This window comes from Culex quinquefasciatus, chromosome 1 (assembly GCF_015732765.1).
Source record: "Culex quinquefasciatus strain JHB chromosome 1, VPISU_Cqui_1.0_pri_paternal, whole genome shotgun sequence".
In the NCBI taxonomy this organism is placed as follows: domain Eukaryota; kingdom Metazoa; phylum Arthropoda; class Insecta; order Diptera; family Culicidae; genus Culex; species Culex quinquefasciatus.
In genome coordinates this window covers 54,682,197-54,706,466 of record NC_051861.1, presented here as the reverse complement: position 1 = coordinate 54,706,466, position 24,270 = coordinate 54,682,197, and the positions used below count along the sequence as shown (strand labels likewise).

At 32.0% G+C, this 24,270-nt stretch overlaps 2 protein-coding genes across 3 annotated transcripts in view; one reads left to right on the top strand and one right to left on the bottom strand.

The window, feature by feature from the left end:
• The window catches only part of LOC6034721 (U1 small nuclear ribonucleoprotein C), a 52,284-nt gene that overhangs the window by 5,991 nt on the left and 22,023 nt on the right, over nt 1-24,270 (top strand). The window lies entirely within an intron of this gene.
• LOC6034722 (pinin) lies at nt 6,015-8,114 on the bottom strand. 2 transcript variants are annotated; one of them, XM_001844952.2, is made up of 5 exons: nt 7,838-8,114; nt 7,656-7,778; nt 6,926-7,584; nt 6,595-6,864; nt 6,015-6,519 (listed from the first exon to the last, which is right to left on the bottom strand). In XM_001844952.2, exons 1-5 carry the CDS (start codon nt 7,858-7,860, stop codon nt 6,320-6,322), a joined length of 1,275 nt encoding a protein of 424 aa, XP_001845004.2. In that variant the 5' UTR covers nt 7,861-8,114; the 3' UTR covers nt 6,015-6,319. The 2 variants fall into 2 exon arrangements, with proteins under 2 accessions (XP_001845004.2, XP_038105057.1); XM_038249129.1 differs by having other exon boundaries at nt 6,926-7,581.

Genomic DNA, 24,270 nt, shown 5'->3' with positions numbered 1-24,270 from the left:
TTGTTTCGAAAAGTAACACTTTTCAAAAAAAATGATAATTGTGTTGAGTTTGAGCACTGAGTGTTCGAACAACAACACAATTCTGAATCGACAGGGGAGGAAGCGTGGGGACACACCACCATACGCTCCGAGATTTGGTTGTATTCGTTGGGAGCACCATGCTAAGAAGGTTTGGTACTCCGGGACCCTCTGGGATGGGACATTGTATTTCCACGAATGCCCTGGACACTATTTGCCGTGGTTATAGCGCCACAACTCGCTCTCTGTAACAGTATTCCTAATTCCATTACAAGCTTAACAAGTTGTCATGGCCTAGTGGTTAGCATTTTTGCTTACTAACCCAAAGGACGGGGGATCGAACCCCGCCTCGAGCGACTTTGATTTTTCGTTCATATTCATCACTTCAAATTCTGTGTACTTAACTTTCTCGTTGAGAGCAGATGGGAATCGAATAAGGATGGACACCATATTTAAAAATTAAAAAAGACAATTTTGTTGAATAATTTGACTTAAAAATGGCTTTAACGCTCGCGCCTCGGCTCGCGCGCTTTCATGTCGACTGTCCAAAAGCTTTCATGCACACCCTGAACTACCACATTCATACCGTCCAGCGTGTACAAATGGGAGTGTTTTCAGTGTATTTTTTGGATGCCTTCTATGGGAACCCGTGCATGGAGAAATCCGAACAGGTTGGCGGTTGCTTGGGAGAACTTTCAGTGCGCGTTAGATTTTCATTGAGCGCTTTATGGTGGAACGAATGCTCTTGGCTGTTTAACGATTCCAAGGCGAGCTTGCCTGTCCGCTCAAAGATTTTTGTAAAACTTTTTTAATTGTTATTAATAGGAGAATGCCATGTTGCTTCCAAAAAACGTTTTTAACTGAAATAAAGTAATAAATATCTCAGGCAATTGGCAATTGCAAACCTCTTTTTACACCTTAGCTTCCATCCACCCCGGGATTCGAACTGACGACCTTTGGATTGTTTAGTCCAACTGCCTACCAGCGACTCCACCAGGACAGGACCCAGGGAGACGACTCCTCCACCTGGATTGAGCTAACGACCTAACCTTTTTAGGTTAGTCCGGGGCCAACATTTACTTCCCGTCCGACGGAAGGCGTGATCAGACAAATCTCGTCTCGAAAAATGCCACCGGGAACTTCTGGGATTAAACCCAGGCCGACTGGGTGAGAGGCAACCACGCTTACCCCTATACCATGGTTCCCGGTTTCGAGATTATAATGGTCAATATCCGGAATGTTTGGTTAGTGCGAATAATGAATAAATGTAGCTCTAATCAAATCTAATCGAACATAAGAGAAGTCAGTCTACCAGGAAAAACTTGTGGTTGGATTACGCCTCAAGTTTGTTTTGATTTTTTTATTTGCCAAACTAGCTTATTTTAGAAAACAATACAATGTAAAAACCATTTAAATTTTTTACTTATTACCAAAAGAATGATCATTACTGTAATTTGAAAAAAGTTAGGCGATTAGGTGATCAACAATTATCACAATAACATTGCCAAACATCATTGATTTTTTCTCTAATATGTATAAAATCTATTTTTTAATAATATTAAACTTAAACTCAAAAATTTCTGAAAAGATGTTTTGAACAGGTAAAAATTTTGGCCACGCGTCGCCTCTGATATAGGGGGATGGCGTCGCTATTTTTAAGATAATTGTTTATTCATCAAGCTTATGTAGACTACTTACAATTTTCTTACATACTAGATATTATTTCTATTGTACAGATTTTTTCGTAGTTCCGGTTTAGACATGTCGAAATGTATGTTTTTTTCAGGGCCCCGGCGATGGCCTGATATGAGCTACCGAACAACATTGGCAATATGGCGTCGTTTGTTTACAAACATGGGATTGTTTGTGGACGAACCGAAAAATTTACTTTTTTGTAAAAAAAAATCTATAACCTTTGTGCAATAACATTAAGTCTTCCAAAACAGACAAAATTTCGTTAAATTCCAGACCAGAATTTGTTTTATTATTATTTTTCAATTTAAACCTCTTTTATCGCGATTCTGATTAAGATTGCACATCAAATCATCGTGCCTTTAATGTATCTTTAGTTTTCACATCGATTCGCTGTAGATTCGTGTTTAAATTTTGAAATTTAGCATAAATTAAAATAAGTTGCAAAATTCCCAACTTTAACCATGTGCAACAATTTCCACATCACCCATGTGGGAAACCGATAATGGGGTAATTCATGCGTTCCAAACTGTCAAATTTCCAAAACGTCATTGCCAATCTTCGGTTCGCTGCTTTTGTTCGTGTTTGAAGTTTCGGGCCGAGACTCTGGTACTTTTAGACCACGTTTTCCACCTTTTCTCCATTGAAACCAACTACTTTATCGACTTCTTTTTGCTGGGCGAGATAGGACGCCGTCTATTTTTAGACGATGACTCAGCACTTTTCCACTGTTGCACTTAACAGCACGATGCAACGCCACGTCCCTATGGGGAACAGCATCTAACTCCATCGTGCCTCTAATGTTGACATATCAACATTATGACGTTCAATTACAGCTCATAAAAAGCGTTTTCAACTTAAATCGGGTGATGATGTATACAGTCATCCCACATATTCGGAACACCCACGCATTCGGAACACTTTTGTGATAATTTGTCAATAGCATGCCGAATGCAGCTTTTCTCTCGACCCTACTATTTTTAGGACCTTTATTTGGATATTTTCTTGCTATTTCACTAGTTAAAGTAGTACTTTTTGAACAAAAAACTTCATTTCAAGACTATTTTATCTTGAGCAGCAAAACACTGCCTCCAAATTGCCTGTTCCATGATTGTGGGATGTTATTGTGTCTCCCACAATTGTGAAACACCTGAACTTAACTGATATTTTCACAAAAAAGTTATCAGACCATGGATAAAACATCACTAAGCTTGAGTTTCACTGGTTGTAGTGTGTGAAGTCATTATTTTGTTACAAATATGGACTCCTGGAGAGATCCAAAGTTTGTTTACATCCGTAAGAAAAAAGTGTTCCGAATTTGTGGATTTCAAGGGTCAAAGGTTTTCTTCAAAAAAATTATATAAAAGTTAAAATTTGCAGTTGTTCGATACAGCATTCGAAAGATCGCATGAAAAGCTTTCAAATGAAGGTAAACGCGAATCATTAAGTTTAATTATCGATTTGCTATGATTTTTTGAACATTGGCCGATCTGTAAACTGTTCCGAATATGAGGGATGACTGTAGCTCAATATAAAGCTAGCAAGCAAGTTTCAATCAACAGTTTCAGACTTTTTTTATTAGGTCCTATAAGCAAATGTAAACATTGAGTGTATCCCGCTTACTCCGATGGAGATTGACATATAGGACCTAGTCAAAAACCCGATTTAATCCCACCTGGGGTGAGATAGAGCCTTTCTTACTAAAGAATATAACAATGGTAGAACTTTTTTCAATTCATAACATCGACTTTGTTTAAAAGACTTTGCACAAAAGAAAGTCTTATGATGAAAGCAAAGTATTATAAATGATATGATTTCCAAAAGAAATAAAAAACGCAATTTTCACCAAAAGAATTAATTCAATCGTACAATATGCTTGTACTTTTGTAATCAAACAAGCGTTTATGACAAACGCGATCATAGCAAGCTTCCCATGCGCCAGTGACAATGCACACCGCGGTTTTGGTTTTTTAGCTTCGGTGAACCGCGTGTGCCGCACGGTGCAGGGAAGCTAGCCTAAGAAGCTTCTAAGAAAGTGACAGAGTCAGAGATAGCTATTTTCAACAACCGCACCACTACACACTCAATCGCGAGAACCTTAGGTAGAAAGCCATTGGCGTCGCCAGCATTGAAAACATTGAAAACGATATTAATATAAACGATGAAAGCTTGGAAAGCTCCTATTGGAATCCAATGAACCCTGTTAGATAAACTTACGACAAATGAAGTCTACATTTAGGCGTTTTTAGGAGCGCACGGGAAACAAATTGATTGTAGCCGGATGAATGTCCTATGTCACAAAAGTTTTTAAATAAACATTGGACAGATATGTAAAGACAGACAGGGCAAAAGAAACCGAAAAGCTACGATATCTTACATGTTGTAGAAAACATCGGTAGACAAGCTACTACAAACGAGTATAAGTCGAGCCAGCAAATATATGCGCCAGTATTCGAAGCTCAACTTGACAACTTGTCGACTTGGCGACGAAGCGTCAAAAATCGATGCAGTGTGATTTTTTGACGATTTTTCCGCTTAAAATTCATGCTGAATCGACATATTTACGAAGATGGAAATGACGTCCTGGCTTAAAGTAAAACCTATACCTTTCTTTAGTAAGAAAGGCAAAAAGTAAATCGTTCTAAAAATTGATCGGGATTGCCGATCGATGTCGAATTTGTTTCAGATGCTCACTCATGGTCTGTACTATGAATGTAGCAAGAAATTTTGAATAAAATCAGAAATGAAAAATGTTGGCGAAGGTCACCAGGTGGGCTTTTACCTTTTTTTAGGGATTTTTTTTCTTATGGTAGTTCAATCAAACGGCTCTAAATCCAGAACCATATTATGAATCTGGATGAAAATTTGGGAGGTTGTAGGGCTCGAAAAATGCAATTTTTGAGATAAATAAAAGATATGAAAATGAAAAAATTTGACCATATTTTCATTTGAAAACTGTGTATTTTGATGAAAAGTCTGGCCGCATCCGAAAACAGATGGATATTTCGAAATTTGCGCGGCAACTCGCCCAGGTTCAGCACACTAGCTTTCATCTGCATTCAGAAGAATCGAAATCGGATTTATGGGAGCTGAGAACGGCGCGACACAAAATTTTGCAAAATTTTACCACATACGAACATCACTCGACCTCCACGGAATTTATTTTCTTAAAATTCGAGGATTCGAGATAGACGAGTTCTGTCAAGGTGAATCGATAGAGCGTCGAAAATCGATGCAGTGTGATTTTTGACGATTTTTCCGCTTAAAATTCATGCTGAATCGACATATTTACGAAGATGAAAATGACGTCCTGGCTTAAAGTAAAACCTATACCTTTCTTTAGTAAGAAAGGCAAAAAGTCGAGAGTTTTACAAACTAAGATGTTTGCAAAGTGCAAAATCAAAATCTATTAGGGTCCTAAAGCCCTATGTAAATTTTTATGTACAACGGTAAAAAACACAATATAAAACCACTTTTTTAATTGTAATGATATTGACAAAACAACATTTTTTCGATGGATCAACTATGGTCCCCTTGTAACAAGCTGTCAAGTAGAACCATGGTAGAGTAGTTTCCAATCAAATTTACAACTCCAATACTTCTAACTAACGTGAAATTTTCCGAGGATTCTAAATATGACAAAATTGAGACCATAAAGTGCCGCTATGGAGGCCTACAGGGCAAAAACTAACGTTGTAAAATGTTTGTTGTAGAAAAATCGAAAAACTATGAGAAAGACTGCGATTGGCCAAAAAGTTATTACCGTAGGCTTATAGTCCATGAAATTACCTATCTTTTGACCTATGGAAGTATGGGTGTTGGAGTCTGTTGCAAAAAGATATTAAGGTTTAAAAAAACCAATTTTTAACAGTAATTTGCAAAAGCTATGAGAAAAAGTCAAGCTGATCCTGGATGTCTATGGTCCATTTTGAAGTGCTTCAAAAGACCTTTCAAATGCATCCACGAAAGTTGGAATTGATGAAGTTTTACGGAAATGCGAGCAATTTTAAGATTTTTTAGGTTTTTTGGACCTCAAACTTCAAAGCCCGTTTTACCCCACTACCCTTTGTCGTAGAGGGCTCATATTTGGCATGAGTTCATCTCATGTATAGTCAAACAAACGCTGAAAGTTTCATCCAAATCGGAGCACCTCGATACGACTTCTAGAACAAACCGAGCAGAATTTACCAATACTGCCTCTTAAGCATTTTCTACTTTCGACACGTGGTGAAGAAAATTGTATATATAATTGTGACGTTAGGACAAAATCGGGTGCAACTTAACACAATTCAAAACACAATAAATTATTACTAGTCTTCTTTATTTGAATGCAATATTACTTTTGTTGAAATGAACTAAATTGTTTAGTTGAGTACATCGATACAGTAAATCGGAGTTTCAAACATTATTTTTTTCCACAAAAAAAAATTAAATTAAAAAAAAACCGCATCAGCAAGTGCAAGGGACTATTGTTTGCTGCATCGTGTTGTACTGGGGTACTGTTTGAGACTTGATTTTTGCTTCTCCTCGTCGCAGGGTCAATCATTTAATTTGTTGGTGTTGTTGATGTTGTTGTACCTTGCAGTAGCTTGTTGCACTTGATTCCCGATCACTCGGAGTCACCGTCGCGATCTGTTTTGAACGTGATTTGAAAATTTTCTCCCTGGTTCAGGTAGGAAGAGGAGGAAGCACTATCGGATCCGACCACGCGGCCGTCCCCGTCACCGGAAGTCCCGAGTCCCGACTTTGGGTTTGCCGGGATAGGACCATCGACCAGGCGCACAACTTTGGGGGATCCTTCGGATTTTACTGTTGGATGTAGAGAGGAGAAGATCGATCGTTTAGAATTATAAGAAATTGTTTAGCTTTGAATCTGCCTCTCACCCTGAGCCACGTCATGGTTCTGGATGGTAATTTTGAAACCGGTCGACGGCAGCGCCGGCCCTTCCAGCTGGTGATCGTCGTGGTCATCGTCCTCCTCCTCATCGACAGCTATACGGTCGTGCTTGGAGCTTGGTGGGTTGGCCACGACCACACCAGTTTCCGACTTGTTTCGGTTCGCATTTTCCTCCAGGTTGCGGATGTCTGCCTTGAAGCGGGCTTCCACGCTGGCGATACTTTCCAGCACCTCCTGCCGCTTGGTGTCCATCATTTCTGAAACAGTTGTAGGAAAAAAGTGAGCCGTGATCCACCTCTAAAATTCCTCTTTACTTACTCTTGTGTTCCTCCTGGCTTTCCTTGAGTTTCTTCTCCATCTTTGTGTCCATCTTCTTCGGCAGGAAGTAAATATGGGGACTGGTTTTGGTTTTGATAAAGTTTGCCAGCGGCTTTTTGGTCTCTTCCCAAGCCTCCAGATCCTTCATCTTGTTCATTTTCGTCTCGATGGCACGAATTTCCAGCTGTTGCCGCTTCCGGTCAGTAAACAGGCACTGCTTCTCCTTGCGCATGTTTTCCCGCTCGACTTTTTGCTGCTCTTCCAGTTTTTTCTCAATCTGAGCTTTCTTCTCCTCCTTGGACTTGAGTTTGGACTCTTCTTGGGTAAATTTCTGTAGTGTTCCCAGCAGAGAACCGAAGATTCGTCGATTACGGGCCCGCGATTTCTCGTCGCTGCCCTGGGCGGCCACAATCTCCTGCCGGGTGGGTTGTTCCTTGATAACTCGTGAATGGATCCTAGGTTTCTCGTACTCCGCATCGCGACTCGGTGGCCCCGAAAGCCGACTAAACACCGATATGGTTTCCCCTACGGCGCGTCGTTTCGCAGCATTCGGAGCTCCTCCACCGTCCGAAAATCTCCGGTCCTGCTGATCGCCTGGTCTTCTTGTCGATTCAAAGCCACGCTTTTTAGGCTCGTTCCGGGAGTACGTCCCGAAGCTACTGAAAAGTATTAAACTATCATCAATCATCGTTCCAACCACACGCAATCCCCCTTCCCAGTGTCCACCAACCTGTTTCCTCCGGTGTACTGCTCCGTCGTGGAAGGATCGCGTCCGATTATTTTCCGGATGTTTTCATTGAGCCCCTTCAGATTATCCCGGGCACGGTTTAGTTCCTGCTGCAAATGAGAGTACCTAAAACAAACGCACAGTATTAAATGGACCCACCTTCCTCCCCCGGAGCACCAATTTACCCTTTAATAATGTCGGTAGCCATCGTGTTGCTACTTCTGCGGTGGCGGCGACTGTGGAAGAGCAAAACTAGATTCTCCCTCCCGGGGGTTGCGTTACAACGTCTCGCAGCTATCGGCTCACACAATTTCAGTCACGCGATTTCAGAGGGGCCACTTTTTAGGCGAACCGAGAGTTTTTAAACTGGAAGAAAATTAAGCGAACCCCGCTGCGGTGCTCTCCTTTTTTCGACAATGTTTGGTTTCTTCTTTTTGGCTTGCGTTTTTTTCGCTTTGACGTCTTTTTGACAGTGACAGACGACACTCGTAAAAATGTTTGGTTCAAATGTTTTTACTCGAAGTATAGACGTTTAAAGGAAACAAGGGAGCGTTATTTTATTACGTAACGCAGTAGGGGGGAAGGGAGGTGGGGCATACAATTTTTTTAAAATTTACAGGGTGGCCACTCAAGTCGGGAAATCGGGAAAGTCAGGAAAAAGTCGGGAATTCGCCAAAATCCGCCAAAAATCGAGAAAAAGTCGGGAATTTATGATTTTTTGTCAAAAAGTCGGGAAAAGTCGGGAATTGGGTACTAAAGCCCTATAGAGATCTCCACGGTTTCTCTAACGCACACCATCATTCTGTGTTAGTATTTGTATTTGAAGTATTGTTTTGGTTTTGAACGATTGTGATTGGCTGAATTCCAAGCAGCTGATTTTGTTTACACTTTTTTTACGCAGACATAAGCAAATCGAGTAGATCAATCGTCTGTAAAAACCAGCTGTTTACCACGTGCTCGTGGTATAACAAAGGACACAGCTGATTTTGACAGACGAATCATTCTACTCGATTTGCCTATGTCTGCGTGTAAATTTTGTTACAAACTAACACAGTCTCGCGCTTGGATATCTCTATGTCAATTTTTATGTACAACGATAAAAAACACGATTAAAAACAATTTCTGATCACTTTTTTTCATTTTAATGCAATTTTTTTTTGACAAGACAACATTTTTTCGATGGATCAACTATGGTCCCCTTGGAACGAGCTGTCAAGTAGGAACTTTTCTGTCAAGAAGGACCGCGAGGTTAATTTTTCAAAATTGATTAAAAAATCCATTTTAAACTCTTTGTGGTCGTACAAAGGGTCATTGTACTCAGAAAAATAAGCTTTATCGCTGTAAACAATAATATCAGCAAACTAAGTTTCATTTAAGGACCCAATTCTAAGCATACTTGCTTGAAAATTATTTTTTAACTCTTGAATAATTTTGTAATATTTTGTGCAATTTTCAAATTGAATTCGCTCAATTCTACTTTAGTAACTTACTTAAAATTTAAGGTTCTTTTCACAATTTCAATATATTTGAGTATGGAAATGCTGTTTAAAACTTTTAAAATCTTAATTAATATTGGAGTCTTTGACACAGATCTTCCTAATATTTTTCATGAATAATATGATCTCTATTAATTTTTGTTTATCAAACAAGAGGTTGAGTTAATGATAAACTAATATAAAAATAGAGCCTGGCCAGCTTAGAGTTATGATTCTATTTCATTTTGTCACATAATTGAATATTTGAAAACAGATTCCAACTTGACTTTGGCAATGGTTTTTTTGGTAAATATTTTTAATTGTTTAACTAAGGGGAGAGCCTCTACTGTTGGCGTGGTAGGTTGGCCTAAACGGTTCGCGAATTCAAAATGCGTTTTTAATTGTGAAATGTAAATGTTAATATGGCAAAAAGTGTTTAAATCGTCGCGTGTGTTCATTTTCCTTGTGAAAAAGTTGGAGTTTAGTGGATTTCCCAAGAATACTGGGAGAAATTCGTGAAATAAATTTGTTTTCCATGCGTCTCCAAGATGACAGCTTGATTTTGAAGTGGCAGCAGAAACAGAAGACGTGTGCCAGTATTGGTGTTGGTTCATCGTACTGGGAAGCACGCGATAGTATTAGTGCGACCGCTTGGTTGTGGGAGAGGGAGGGGAATTCGAGAGAAAATTTATGCTGTTCTCTTTTGGTGTGTGCTGCTAGCTTGCCGGTGACGCTATGTTTATGGGTTGCTGCGATGAGAACAAACAGCCTGGCAGCATAAAAAATGGGTGCGGAAGAGAGCATTGTAGATACCTGAAAGCTAGAGCTAGAGCGAGATATTAAATTTACATCTGGCATGAAAGGGATACACTCTTTGTTTACAACCCCACAACGGCCCTTTGACATTGTTTTGCTAGATTTGTCCAGTCTGATCAGTCTGATGAGCATCGGTGTGTTGGCAAGAAAGAGAAAGCAGTTTTAGCGTTTGCTTTGATGCGAAGATGACTAAAGTGAGGAAGAAAATTTTGTTTTATTTGTTTTGATCGGTTTAAAAAAATTTTGAAGGCAAAAAGCAAAATCTAAAAAATGGCTGCTGTTTTTGAAGCTTGGCTGTTGTGTGTATTCTTTATTTTGAGTTTTTGTACCTCAATGAAAAGAAAGTTGTGCTAAGCCATTTTAGTTCGAAATAGTGAAATTATGGTGAAACTCAACTCGTTCCTGGAAATGAAGAATTCGAGGAAAAGTTAGAAAAATTGTGTTGTGTAAAAGTTACATGAAGAAAACTTTTTATAATAGAGTGTGCGACATGCTCCACTCACTGCACAGCTTTGTTTTTGTTAATAATCGTAGTGATTTTTGTATTACTGAAATTTGGTTGTTGAAGATGACACACCGCAAGATCGTGTCCACAGCTGCCAAGGCAAACTTTCCAGAATACACTCGCCAGGATATGTGTCGGATCGACACGCAGCTGGCCGTCCGGATCCGTACGACTAAAAGTAGCTGGCAACGTCCGGATGTTTAGAAGCAAGAAAGGCTACTGGGATTCCAGAAACTTGGTGAGATCTATCCAAACTGAAACTGTAAAATTCTGCCTGCTTATCAAAAAACGAAGTTGACTTTATAGCTGTCGGCCACCATTGCTAGTACCAACCGCTAGTGTCTTCCTTTTATCTACAAGGACTTCGCCGCTCTGGGCTCCTAAGTGTATGAAAGTATGGCACGGAGCGACGGCGCCGAATACCCATATTTACACAAAGAATTTTAGAGCGCCCGCCGCGGGATTCGAACCGGTGACCTCTGGATTGTGAGTCCAGTGCGCGGTCCGATTGATCCACACGGGCCTGCTTATCAACAACCACTAAATACGCGCTGATCTCATTTTTGCCTTATGGGATTGGAAGTCTAAAGATAGGTCGAGGACTCTTCTGGTTCTTGGTTTATGTTTGGGCGGGGCCAGACAATGCCCAATGACCTCGAAATTGGACCGCAAGGAGCTCTGTCATTCTGAAACCGGTCATTGGAAGCAGCGCGAGGGCTGTCACCACCTAATACCCGGGACTGAGATAACATGTATCAGCATAACCTAAGGCTACCAACTGTACGGATTTTTTCCTTACCGTACGGATTTTCGACCCTCTCCGCGGATTTTAAACAGGCCGGATTTTTTGTACGGAATTTTTCGCATAATATGGATTTTTACGTAACAACTTTAAAAAAAATCATTCTCGGGTGAGTTTTCAAGAAGCCGTAAGAGCCACCGTGACCTCGGACACTAATAATCGTTTTTCTCCCAATTGTAACAAAATTTCGTTAATTTTTAGTTTGGGGCACTTGAGAGACGTATAGATGAACAATCTCAAGCATTTTTGAAATTTGTTTTTCGTAAGTAGGTCGGATACCGATGCAAAAAAGGCTTTGTTTACCATTGGCTCTTACGGCTTTTTGAAAACTAATCCGAGCATTGCTTTTTTGATTGGTTCAAAGCTTTTGCTAATAAGACATTTTTATTTAACTGTCAGTTTGATTTTAAAGAGATAACTTACATAATTTTCCGGGTTTTCCTCAGTTCAAATTTGATTGTCAATAATAATTATTGTTCTTTTCAAATTCCTTACAAAACATATTTATCAAATAAAAGATCAAAAGGCTTACTAAAGCTTGTGAAAACCTTGTGTTGTGCTTGTATTTAACCCCTTCCCGCCCAGAGCGAAATCTAGATTTTTTACGTTTTTCTCCATTACTCGTAACTGGATCGACCGAATTGGATGAAATTTTAATTATTATAAGTTAACATTCTATATAAACTAATGTAGGTTGAACCAGGTTGAAAAATTGGTTGGTTGCAGAGAAATTTAGTTTTGAAGACAAAAATTAGTGGTGCTCTGGAGTAACCATGGGCGTTAGAGGGTTAAAGGACATTTCCAATGAAAGCTCTAGACATGTTTTCGTGAAAACACTGACAACAATATTATTCGTAAAAGTAAACTTGATATTTCGTAAACTTTTAAACGTTTAACAAAAATATTTCTTTTTGTAAAATATCAAATTTATCTAAATAATTCCTTGCCTTTTTTTTGTACCATGGTGTCATGTCGGTAAAGTATACGGATTTTTGCTCAGCAAGAGTTGGTAGCCTTAGCATAACCCAAGACTCATACAAATTATACTTTCCCATAATTTCGCTGCCGGCCAGCGGGTATTGGATTGCCACACACACACACACACACACACACACACACACACACACACACACACACACACACACACACACACGTATTTTTAATTGTTTAACTAAATTCATTGAGTAACACAAAAAGCTTGATTTTCAGTTATCGGAAAATTTAAATATCAAATAAAATCCAAAATTTAAAAACTTTTTTTACGTTTTGAAAACATTTTTTTGAAATTGTACAAAATTTTGAAATTGTAAAAAAAAAATAATCCAGGAAAGTTAGAGTTATTGCGAAACCGTTAAAAAAATTGTCTCTTCAAACAATTTGCTTAAAATAAGTGGTAAAACATAAAATCATATCAAACTGAATGTTCATTGAAAAAATAAAACAGTTAAATACTGTAAATACCACTATATAAAGTAAAATTGAAAAAAATATATCAAAAATTACTAAATTAAAAAAAGGAACTTGGCAAAAACATTTTTTTATAAATTTCTTGACATACCAGCAATTATGTTTTTATCATTCTTTGATTTAAAATGATGGTGAAGTTTAAAAAAAAAAGTAACGAAATTTTAAGTTCAGTTATCTTTGACCTTTTGTTATTTCCAGATGAAACGAAGCATCAAAAACTATACTTTTGCTAATTTAAAAAAATTACAAGGAAGTTATAAGTATTGTTGAACTTTCGTTTTTTTAAAGACTAATTGTTTGTGTTTCTACTCTGTATCATAATAATTATATTCCATTTTTGAAGTTTTTTTAATTTGTTGTTTAGTTTGTGTATTTATAAAAAATGCCTTTATTTGGATTATTTTTAAATTCATTATTTTTTTTTTGTGGCTAATATTGACTTTTCTTTTAGAAAGTTTTTTGTTTGAAATCATTCTTTAGATAAAAAATGCGTATTATTTGAGCATTCTGGAAAAGTCTGGAAAAAAGTCGGGAAAAAGTCGGGAATTTGAAAATGGGATTTGAGTGGTCACCCTGAAATTTGTATGGAAATTTTGTTACGAGGGGGCGGGGGAGGGGGTCTAAAAGTCCGATTTTTCGCGTTACGTAATAAAAGAACGCTCCCCAAGACCCACATTTGAGTACACTGGTAAACAGCATTACACTTTTTTCAGTTCACTTTTACACACTTGTATGCAACGGTGCCAGGTTGCCAGATAAATCTGGCATTTCCAGATTTTTTGCGAGCCAATTTGAAAAAAAAATATTTTCTATTTCTTCCATACATTGTTTTATTGACGTGTTTTGTTTATTTTGTGAAGCTATAATGTATAAAAAGTGTAAATACACTGTTTTTGAACACAAAATTGCTTATTACTTTGAGAAAAGTGGCTTGACAGATTTTCCCAGTTTTTTTTGCCAGATTTTTTTCTCTTCAGACCTGGTAACCCTGCTTGTATGGGATTTTTCAATTCAAGTATGATGATTACACACTTTCGTGTAATCATACTTGAACTGAAAAATCCCATACAAGTGTGTAAAAGTGAACTGAACAGTGTGTAATGTTGATTATCAGTGTACCTTGAAAAAGCAGGGAATTTTGCATGACATTCAGAAAGTGGCAATTTTGTTTGCTTTGTTTCCAAAAGAAAATTTCTATTTATTTAATTAATTACTATTATGCGTGGCAAGATTATTTTACATCAGTGGTGTCACGGTTCCCTTTTGAGCGTATCATAGCCACTCAATCGACGAACCTATCGGGTGAGCGCTTATCGAACGCTCAGAGCGGCGGGTTTGAACGGTTCGCGAACCAAAATTTCGATCATCATTTCTCTGCTCGCTTGCCGCTCCGCTCTGAACGGAGTAAAGAGAGCGTTCAGCGAACGGTTCGCCAACGGAGAATGTAGGCACTGATAGAAAAACTTATTTGTTTTTATTCTTCACTCCCACAAAATTGTTCAAATTTGTTAACGATAAAGTTATCAAGGGACCATCCATAAACTACGTGGACACCTTAGGGTGAGAGGGGGGGGGGGGGGCTATGGCGATTAACCACGTTCCATAGAAAAAAGATTTAATTTGAATGGAAATTGTCCACGATGAGGGGGGGGGGGGGGTTTGAGATTTACAAAGAAGTGTTCACGTTTGTGGATGGTCCCCAAAGAACAAGGGAGTCCTCTGTTGACCCAGGGGACAAAACAACATAATATAAAAAAAAGTCTACCATACTCACTCATGGTGTCGATTTCTGGAAAAGTCAGGGAAAACCTGGAATTGTCAGGGAATTTTATTTGACCTGGAAAAGTCAGGGAAAGTCAGGGAATTTTAAGGTGGGTCAGGGAATTTCGATGATCTTAAAAATATTACTACAAAATTTCATTTCTTTTTGAAAATTCGCCCTAGAACTTTGCAACATTGATAATATTTAATTTTTTATATTGTTCAGTCCGGAAAGAACGCAGAAGTCCAGGGACCATGGAGAAAATCATACATTTTGTCAGAAAAATTGAATAATTTAAAAAATCTGAAATTCTGATGTTTTGGAATTGTTTCTTAATTTTTTAAATTCTTATTCTAAAATTCTAAAAAAATTGTAAGGCTAGAATTTTTTTCCAAAATTTCACTTTAGTATTCGTTATCTTTTTTTTTATTATTCTCAAAATTAAACTGAACTATGATTCAAAAATGATCCAAAGTAGTCTAATTTTAAGTAATCTAAAATGTAATCAAAATAGTGATGGTGAAATGGAACTAAAAATTGAAGAATTAAATTCAAGAATTAAAGAAATAAAACAAAAGTTTGTGGAAAAACAGGGTTGTTACACTCAACTCATTTTTAAACATACCGACTATGAATATTTAATTTCTTTAAAGTTTTGAGTAATGTTTTTAATCCTTATTTATTGTTTTTTTTTTTATTTTAATCTTGTGAATCTTAACCATATTTCAAACTTTTCCTGAAGATACAGACATTTGGATGTAAAATTATAATTGGGCATGTTCCACAGTACGTGCTTCTATCCCAAATATGAGCCTGATTGGACGTAACAGAAGCTTCTCCGCCTTGAATTTTAGATGGGATTCAACCAGTAGAAATATTTTTTTAATTTGAACATTCTTGAAGAAAAATAAAAAATCCAAACATTCAAAAACAGCTCCAACAATCAAAATTGGATTATTCAAAAATTAGGAAATAAAATTAGGAAAAATAATGAGCAGTTCTTCCAGATTTCGGTCATTCGATTTTTTTTGTGTTTTTTAATCCGACTGAAACTTTTTTGGTGCCTTCGGTATGCCCAAAGAAACATTTTGCATCATTAGTCTGTCCATATAATTTTCCATACAAATTTCGCAGCTGTCCATACAAAAATTATCCATGAAAATTAAAAATCTGTATCTTTTGAAGGAATTTTTTGATCGATTTGGTGTCTTCGGCAAAGTTGTAGGTATGGATACGGACTACACTGGAAAAAATAAAAAACGAAAAAACGAAACTATTGGCACTACGCCTCCCGGGGCATGGCCTTCCTCTAACGTGGGATTTCTGCTCCAGCGCCTCTGACGAGACAGGAGAAACCGGGACCGACGTTTTACTTCACCATCCGATAGAAGCTCAGTGGATAAGGCGGGAATCGAACCCGCGTCTCATAGCATCATCGGGATCGGCAGCCGAAGCCGCTACCCCTGCGCCACGAGACCCACCCACTGGAAAAAATAATACACGGTAAAAAAAATTAACTTTTTATCACTAAAACTTGATTTGCCAAAAAACACTAGTTTTAGCGATAAAAAGTTAAATAAAGAAAAAACACAAATTTTTTTACCGTGTATTCTTTTTTTCCAGTGAAGTCCATATCCATACCTACAACTTTGCCGAAGACACCAATCGATCAAAAAATTCCTTCAAAAAATATAGATTTTTGAATTTTCATGGATCATTTTTGTATGGACAGCTGCCAAATTTGTATGGAAAATTATATGGACAAACTAATGATGCAAAATGGCTTCTTTGGGCATACCGAAGGCACCAAAAAAGTTTCAGTCGGATTAAAAAATACAAAAATTAAATTGAAGAAAAAAGACCGATTCCGTAGATTGCTCAGTATTAAAAAACCAAAAAAAAAAATAAATTCATATAAAAAAAAATTGAAAGATTTGAAATTTTTGATTCAAAAATTAAAAACAATGAAAACAAAAATCAAAGATATCAATATTTAAAAATAAAAAATAAAAACAATCAAGAGAACAAAAAAAAATATTTTTAAATTCTAAAATTCTAAAATTCTAAAATTCTAAAATTCTAAAATTTCAAAATTCTAAAATTCTAAAATTCTAAAATTCTAAAATTCTAAAATTCTAAAATTCTAAAATTCTAAAATTCTAAAATTCTAAAATTCTAAAATTCTAAAATTCTAAAATTCTAAAATTCTAAAATTCTAAAATTCTAAAATTCTAAAATTCTAAAATTCTAAAATTCTAAAATTCTAAAATTCTAAAATTCTAAAATTCTAAAATTCTAAAATCTTAAAATTCTAAAATTCTAAAATTCTAAAATTCTAAAATTCTAAAATTCTAAAATTCTAAAATTCTAAAATTCTAAAATTCTAAAATTCTAAAATTCTAAAATTCTAAAATTCTAAAATTCTAAAATTCTAAAATTCTAAAATTCTAAAATTCTTAAATTCTAAAATTCTAAATTCTTAAATTCTTAAATTCTTAAATTCTTAAATTCTTAAATTCTTAAATTCTTAAATTCTTAAATTCTTAAATTCTTAAATTCTTAAATTCTTAAATTCTTAAATTCTTAAATTCTTAAATTCTTAAATTCTTAAATTCTTAAATTCTTAAATTCTTAAATTCTTAAATTCTTAAATTCTTAAATTCTTAAATTCTTAAATTCTTAAATTCTTAAATTCTTAAATTCTTAAATTCTTAAATTCTTAAATTCTTAAATTCTTAAATTCTTAAATTCTTAAATTCTTAAATTCTTAAATTCTTAAATTCTTAAATTCTTTCTTAAATTCTTAAATTCTTAAATTCTTAAATTCTTAAATTCTTAAATTCTTAAATTCTTAAATTCTTAAATTCTTAAATTCTTAAATTCTTAAATTCTTAAATTCTTAAATTCTTAAATTCTTAAATTCTTAAATTCTTAAATTCTTAAATTCTTAAATTCTTAAATTCTTAAATTCTTAAATTCTTAAATTCTTAAATTCTTAAATTCTTAAATTCTTAAATTCTTAAATTCTTAAATTCTTAAATTCTTAAATTCTTAAATTCTTAAATTCTTAAATTCTTAAATTCTTAAATTCTTAAATTCTTAAATTCTTAAATTCTTAAATTCTTAAATTCTTAAATTCTTAAATTCTTAAATTCTTAAATTCTTAAATTCTTAAATTTAAATTCTTAAATTCTTAAATTCTTAAATTCTTAAATTCTTAAATTCTTAAATTCTTAAATTCTTAAATTCTTAAATTCTTAAATTCTTAAATTCTTAAATTCTTAAATTCTTAAATTCTTAAATTCTTAAATTCTTAAATTCTTAAATTCTTAAATTCTTAAATTCTTAAATTCTTAAATTCTTAAATTCTTAAATTCTTAAATTCTTAAATTCTTAAATTCTTAAATTCTTAAATTCTTAAATTCTTAAATTCTTAAATTCTTAAATTCTTAAATTCTTAAATTCTTAAATTCTTAAATTCTTAAATTCTTAAATTCTTAAATTCTTAAATTCTTAAATTCTTAAATTCTTAAATTCTTAAATTCTTAAATTCTTAAATTCTTAAATTCTTAAATTCTTAAATTCTTAAATTCTTAAATTCTTAAATTCTTAAATTCTTAAATTCTTAAATTCTTAAATTCTTAAATTCTTAAATTCTTAAATTCTTAAATTCTTAATTCTTAAATTCTTAAATTCTTAAATTCTTAAATTCTTAAATTCTTAAATTCTTAAATTCTTAAATTCTTAAATTCTTAAATTCTTAAATTCTTAAATTCTTAAATTCTTAAATTCTTAAATTCTTAAATTCTTAAATTCTTAAATTCTTAAATTCTTAAATTCTTAAATTCTTAAATTCTTAAATTCTTAAATTCTTAAATTCTTAAATTCTTAAATTCTTAAATTCTTAAATTCTTAAATTCTTAAATTCTTAAATTCTTAAATTCTTAAATTCTTAAATTCTTAAATTCTTAAATTCTTAAATTCTTAAATTCTTAAATTCTTAAATTCTTAAATTCTTAAATTCTTAAATTCTTAAATTCTTAAATTCTTAAATTCTTAAATTCTTAAATTCTTAAATTCTTAAATTAAATTCTTAAATTCTTAAATTCTTAAATTCTTAATTCTTAAATTCTTAAATTCTTAAATTCTTAAATTCTTAAATTCTTAAATTCTTAAATTCTTAAATTCTTAATTCTTAAATTCTTAAATTCTTAAATTCTTAAATTAAATTCTTAAATTCTTAAATTCTTAAATTCTTAAATTCTTAAATTCTTAAATTCTTAAATTCTTAAATTCTTAAATTCTTAAATTCTTAAATTCTTAAATTCTTAAATTCTTAAATTCTTAATTCTTAAATTCTTAAATTCTTAAATTCTTAAATTCTTAAATTTTAAATTCTTAAATTCTTAAATTCTTAAATTCTTAAATTCTTAAATTCTTAAATTCTTAAATTCTTAAATTCTTAAATTCTTAAATTCTTAAATTCTTAAATTCTTAAATTCTTAAATTCTTAAATTCTTAAATTCTTAAATTCTTAAGTTCTTAAGTTCTTAAATTCTTAAATTCTTAAATTCTTAAATTCTTAAATTCTTAAATTCTTAAATTCTTAAATTCTTAAATTCTTAAATTCTTAAATTCTTAAATTCTTAAGTTCTTAAATTCTTGGATTCTTAAATTCTTAAATTCTTGAATTCTTAAGTTTAGTTCTTAAATTCTTAAATTCTTAAATTCTTAAATTCTTAAATTCTTAAATTCTTAAATTCTTAAATTCTTAAATTCTTAAATTCTTAAATTCTTAAATTCTTAAATTCTTAAATTCTTAAATTCTTAAATTCTTAAATTCTTAAATTCTTAAATTCTTAAATTCTTAAATTCTTGAGTTCTTAAATTCTTAAGTTCTAAATTCTTAAATTCTTGGATTCTTGAATTCTTAAATTCTTAAATTCTTAAATTCTTAAATTCTTAAATTCTTAGTTCTTAAATTCTTGAATTCTTAAATTCTTAAATTCTTAAATTCTTAAATTCTTAAATTCTTAAATTCTTAAATTCTTAAATTCTTAAATTCTTAAGTTCTTAAATTCTTAAATTCTTAAATTCTTAAATTCTTAAATTCTAAATTCTTAAATTCTTAAGTTCTTGAGTTCTTAAATTCTTAAATTCTTAAATTCTTAAATTCTTAAATTCTTGGGATTCTTAAATTCTTAATTCTTAAATTCTTAAATTCTTAAATTCTTAAATTCTTAAATTCTTAAATTCTTAAATTCTTAAATTCTTAAATCTTAAATTCTTAAATTCTTGGATTCTTAAATTCTTAAATTCTTAAATTCTAAATTCTTAAATTCTTAAATTCTTAAATTCTTAAATTCTTAATTCTTAAATTCTTAAATTCTTAAATTCTAAATTCTTAAATTCTTAAATTCTTAAATTCTTAAATTCTTGAGTTCTTAAGTTCTTAAATTCTTAATTCTTAAATTCTTAAATTCTTAAATTCTTAAATTCTTAAATCTTAAATTCTTAAATTCTTAAATTCTTAAATTCTTAAATTCTTAAATTCTTAAATTCTTAAATTCTTATTCTTAAATTCTTAAATTCTTAATTCTTAAATTCTTAAATTCTTAATTCTTAAATTCTTAAATTCTTAAATTCTTAAATTCTTAAATTCTTAATTCTTAAATTCTTGGATTCTTAAATTCTTGGATTCTTGAGTTCTTAAATTCTTGAGTTCTTGGGTTCTTAATTCTAAATTCTTAAATTCTTGATTCTTGGGATTCTTGGATTCTTGGGATTCTTAAGTTCTTAAATTCTTAGATTCTTGAGTTCTTAGGATTCTTGGGATTCTTGAGTTTTGGGTTCTTGAGTTCTTGAGTTCTTGGATTCTTAGGTTCTTAAATTCTTGAGTTCTTGAGTTCTTAGTTCTTAAATTCTTAAATTCTTGGAGTTCTTGAGTTCTTAAATTCTTGAGTTCTTAAAGTTCTTGAGTTCTTAAATTCTTGAGTTCTTAGGTTCTTAAATTCTTAATTCTTAAGTTCTTGAGTTCTTAGGTTCTTAAGTTCTTAAATTCTTAAATTAATTCTTAAATTCTTAATTCTTAAGTTCTTGAGTTCTTGAGTTCTTAAATTCTTAAGTTCTTGGATTCTAAATTCTTAAATTCTTGGGATTCTTAAATTCTTGGGATTCTTGGAGTTCTTGGAGTTCTTAGATTCTTGGAGTTCTTGGGTTCTTGGGATTCTTGGATTCTTGGAGTTCTTAGGATTCTTGAGTTCTTGGATTCTTGAATTCTTAAGTTCTTAAGTTCTTAAATTCTTAAATTCTTAAGTTCTTGATTCTTGAATTCTTAAATTCTTGGGATTCTTAGAGTTCTTAAATTCTTAAGTTCTTAAATTCTTAAATTCTTAATTCTTAAATTCTTAAATTCTTAAATTCTTAATTCTTGGGTTCTTAAATTCTTAAATTCTTAAATTCTTAAATTCTTAAATTCTTAAATTCTTAGATTCTTGGTTCTTGAGTTCTTAGGTTCTTGGTTCTTGAATTCTTGGAATTCTTGGGTTCTTAAAGTTCTTGGATTCTTAAATTCTTAATTCTTGAATTCTTAAATTCTTAATTCTTGAGTTCTTGGGTTCTTGAGTTCTTGATTCTTGGGATTCTTGGGATTCTTGGGATTCTTAGGTTCTTGGGATTCTTGGGTTCTTGGGATTCTTGGGTTCTTAAGTTCTTAAGTTCTTGGATTCTTAGGTTCTTGGGTTCTTGGGATTCTTGGGTTCTTGGATTCTTGAGTTCTTGGGATTCTTGGGATTCTTAGGTTCTTAGATTCTTGGATTCTTGGGATTCTTAAATTCTTAAATTCTTAAATTCTTAAATTCTTAAATTCTTAAATTCTTAAATTCTTAAATTCTTAAATTCTTAAATTCTTAAATTCTTAAATTCTTAAATTCTTGAATTCTTGGATTCTTGGATTCTTGAGTTCTTAAATTCTTAATTCTTGAGTTCTTGGGTTCTTGGGTTCTTAGGTTCTTGAGGTTCTTGAGTTCTTGAGTTCTTGAGTTCTTGAGTTCTTGAGTTCTTGGGTTCTTGGGTTCTTGGATTCTTGAATTCTTGGATTCTTGGGTTCTTGGGTTCTTGGGTTCTTGAGTTCTTAAGTTCTTGGGTTCTTAGATTCTTAAATTCTTAAATTCTTAAATTCTTAAATTCTTAAATTCTTAAGTTCTTAAATTCTTAAATTCTTAAATTCTTAAATTCTTAAATTCTTAAGTTCTTAAGTTCTTAAATTCTTAAATTCTTAAATTCTTAAATTCTTAAATTCTTGGATTCTTAAATTCTTAAATTCTTAAGTTCTTAAATTCTTAAATTCTTAAATTCTTAAATTCTTAAATTCTTGGGTTCTTGAGTTCTTAAATTCTTAAATTCTTGAGTTCTTGAATTCTTAAATTCTTGATTCTTAGTTCTTGAATTCTTGAGTTCTTGGGATTCTTGAGTTCTTAGGTTCTTGGGTTCTTGGATTCTTAGTTCTTAAGTTCTTGAGTTCTTAAGTTCTTAAATTCTTGGGATTCTTGGGATTCTTAAGTTCTTGGGATTCTTGATTCTTGGGATTCTTGGAATTCTTAGGATTCTTGGATTCTTGGGTTCTTGAATTCTTAAATTCTTAGTTCTTGGATTCTTAAATTCTTAAGTTCTTAAATTCTTAGATTCTTGAATTCTTGATTCTTAATTCTTGGGATTCTTAAATTCTTAGTTCTTGAGTTCTTAAGTTCTTGAGTTCTTGAATTCTTGAGTTCTTAGGATTCTTAAATTCTTGGATTCTTAATTCTTGGGATTCTTGGGTTCTTAGTTCTTGGGTTCTTAAGTTCTTAAATTCTTAAATTCTTAAATTCTTAAATTCTTAAGTTCTTAAATTCTTAAATTCTTAAATTCTTATTAATTCTTAAATTCTTAAATTCTTAAATTCTTAAGTTCTTAAATTCTTAAATTCTTAAATTCTTAAATTCTTAAATTCTTAAGTTCTTAAATTCTTAAATTCTTAAATTCTTAAATTCTTAAATTCTTAAATTCTTGGGATTCTTAAATTCTTAAATTCTTAAATTCTTGATTCTTAAATTCTTAGGTTCTTAAGTTCTTAAATTCTTAAGTTCTTGGAGTTCTTGAGTTCTTAGGATTCTTAAAGTTCTTGGATTCTTGGAGTTCTTAAATTCTTGGGATTCTTAAAGTTCTTGAGTTCTTGAGTTCTTAAATTCTTGAGTTCTTGAGTTCTTAAATTCTTAAATTCTTAAGTTCTTGATTCTTAATTCTTAAATTCTTGAGTTCTTAAATTCTTAAATTCTTAAATTCTTAAATTCTTAAATTCTTAAATTCTTAAGTTCTTAATTCTTGGGATTCTTAAATTCTTAAATTCTTAAATTCTTAAATTCTTAAATTCTTAATTCTTAAATTCTTAAATTCTTAAATTCTTAAATTCTTAAATTCTTAAATTCTTAATTCTTATTCTTAAATTCTTAAATTCTTAAATTCTTAAATTCTTAGGATTCTTAGGATTCTTAAATTCTTAGGATTCTTAGATTCTTAAATTCTTGGATTCTTGGATTCTTAAGTTCTTGAATTCTTAAATTCTTAAAGTTCTTAAATTCTTGGAGTTCTTAGGTTCTTGAGTTCTTGAGTTCTTGAGTTCTTAAATTCTTGAATTCTTGGAGTTCTTAAGTTCTTAAATTCTTAAATTCTTAAGTTCTTAAGTTCTTAAGTTCTTGAATTCTTAAGTTCTTAAATTCTTAAATTCTTAGGTTCTTAAATTCTTGGAGTTCTTAAGTTCTTGGATTCTTGAATTCTTGAGTTCTTGAGTTCTTGAGTTCTTGGGATTCTTGAGTTCTTGAGTTCTTGAGGTTCTTGAATTCTTGGGTTCTTGAATTCTTGGGATTCTTGGTTCTTGAGTTCTTAGGTTCTTGAATTCTTGAATTCTTGGGATTCTTAAATTCTTGAGTTCTTGAATTCTTGAGATTCTTGATTCTTAAGTTCTTGGGATTCTTGAATTCTTAGGATTCTTGGGTTCTTAAGTTCTTGGGATTCTTGAATTCTTAGGATTCTTAGGTTCTTGAGTTCTTGGGTTCTTGAGTTCTTGATTCTTGGAGTTCTTGGATTCTTAGGATTCTTAGGTTCTTGATTCTTGGGATTCTTAAAGGATTCTTGGGATTCTTAGGTTCTTGGAATTCTTAAGTTCTTAAATTCTTAAGTTCTTAAATTCTTAAATTCTTAAATTCTTAAATTCTTAAATTCTTGAGTTCTTAAATTCTTAAATTCTTAAATTCTTAAATTCTTAGGTTCTTAAATTCTTAAATTCTTAAATTCTTAAATTCTTAAATTCTTCTTAAATTCTTAAATTCTTAAATTCTTAAATTCTTAAATTCTTAAATTCTTGATTCTTAAATTCTTAAATTCTTGGAGTTCTTGGGATTCTTAAATTCTTGAGTTCTTAAGTTCTTAAGTTCTTGGGATTCTTAAAGTTCTTGGATTCTTGGGATTCTTGGTTAATTCTTGGATTCTTGAGTTCTTAAAGTTCTTAAATTCTTAATTCTTAAATTCTTAAGTTCTTGAATTCTTGATTCTTGAATTCTTAAATTCTTGGATTCTTGGAGTTCTTAAATTCTTAAATTCTTAAATTCTTAAATTCTTAAATTCTTAGAATTCTTAAATTCTTAAATTCTTAAATTCTTAAATTCTTAAATTCTTAAGTTCTTAAATTCTTAAATTCTTAAATTCTTAAATTCTTAATTCTTAAATTCTTAATTCTTAAATTCTTAAATTCTTAA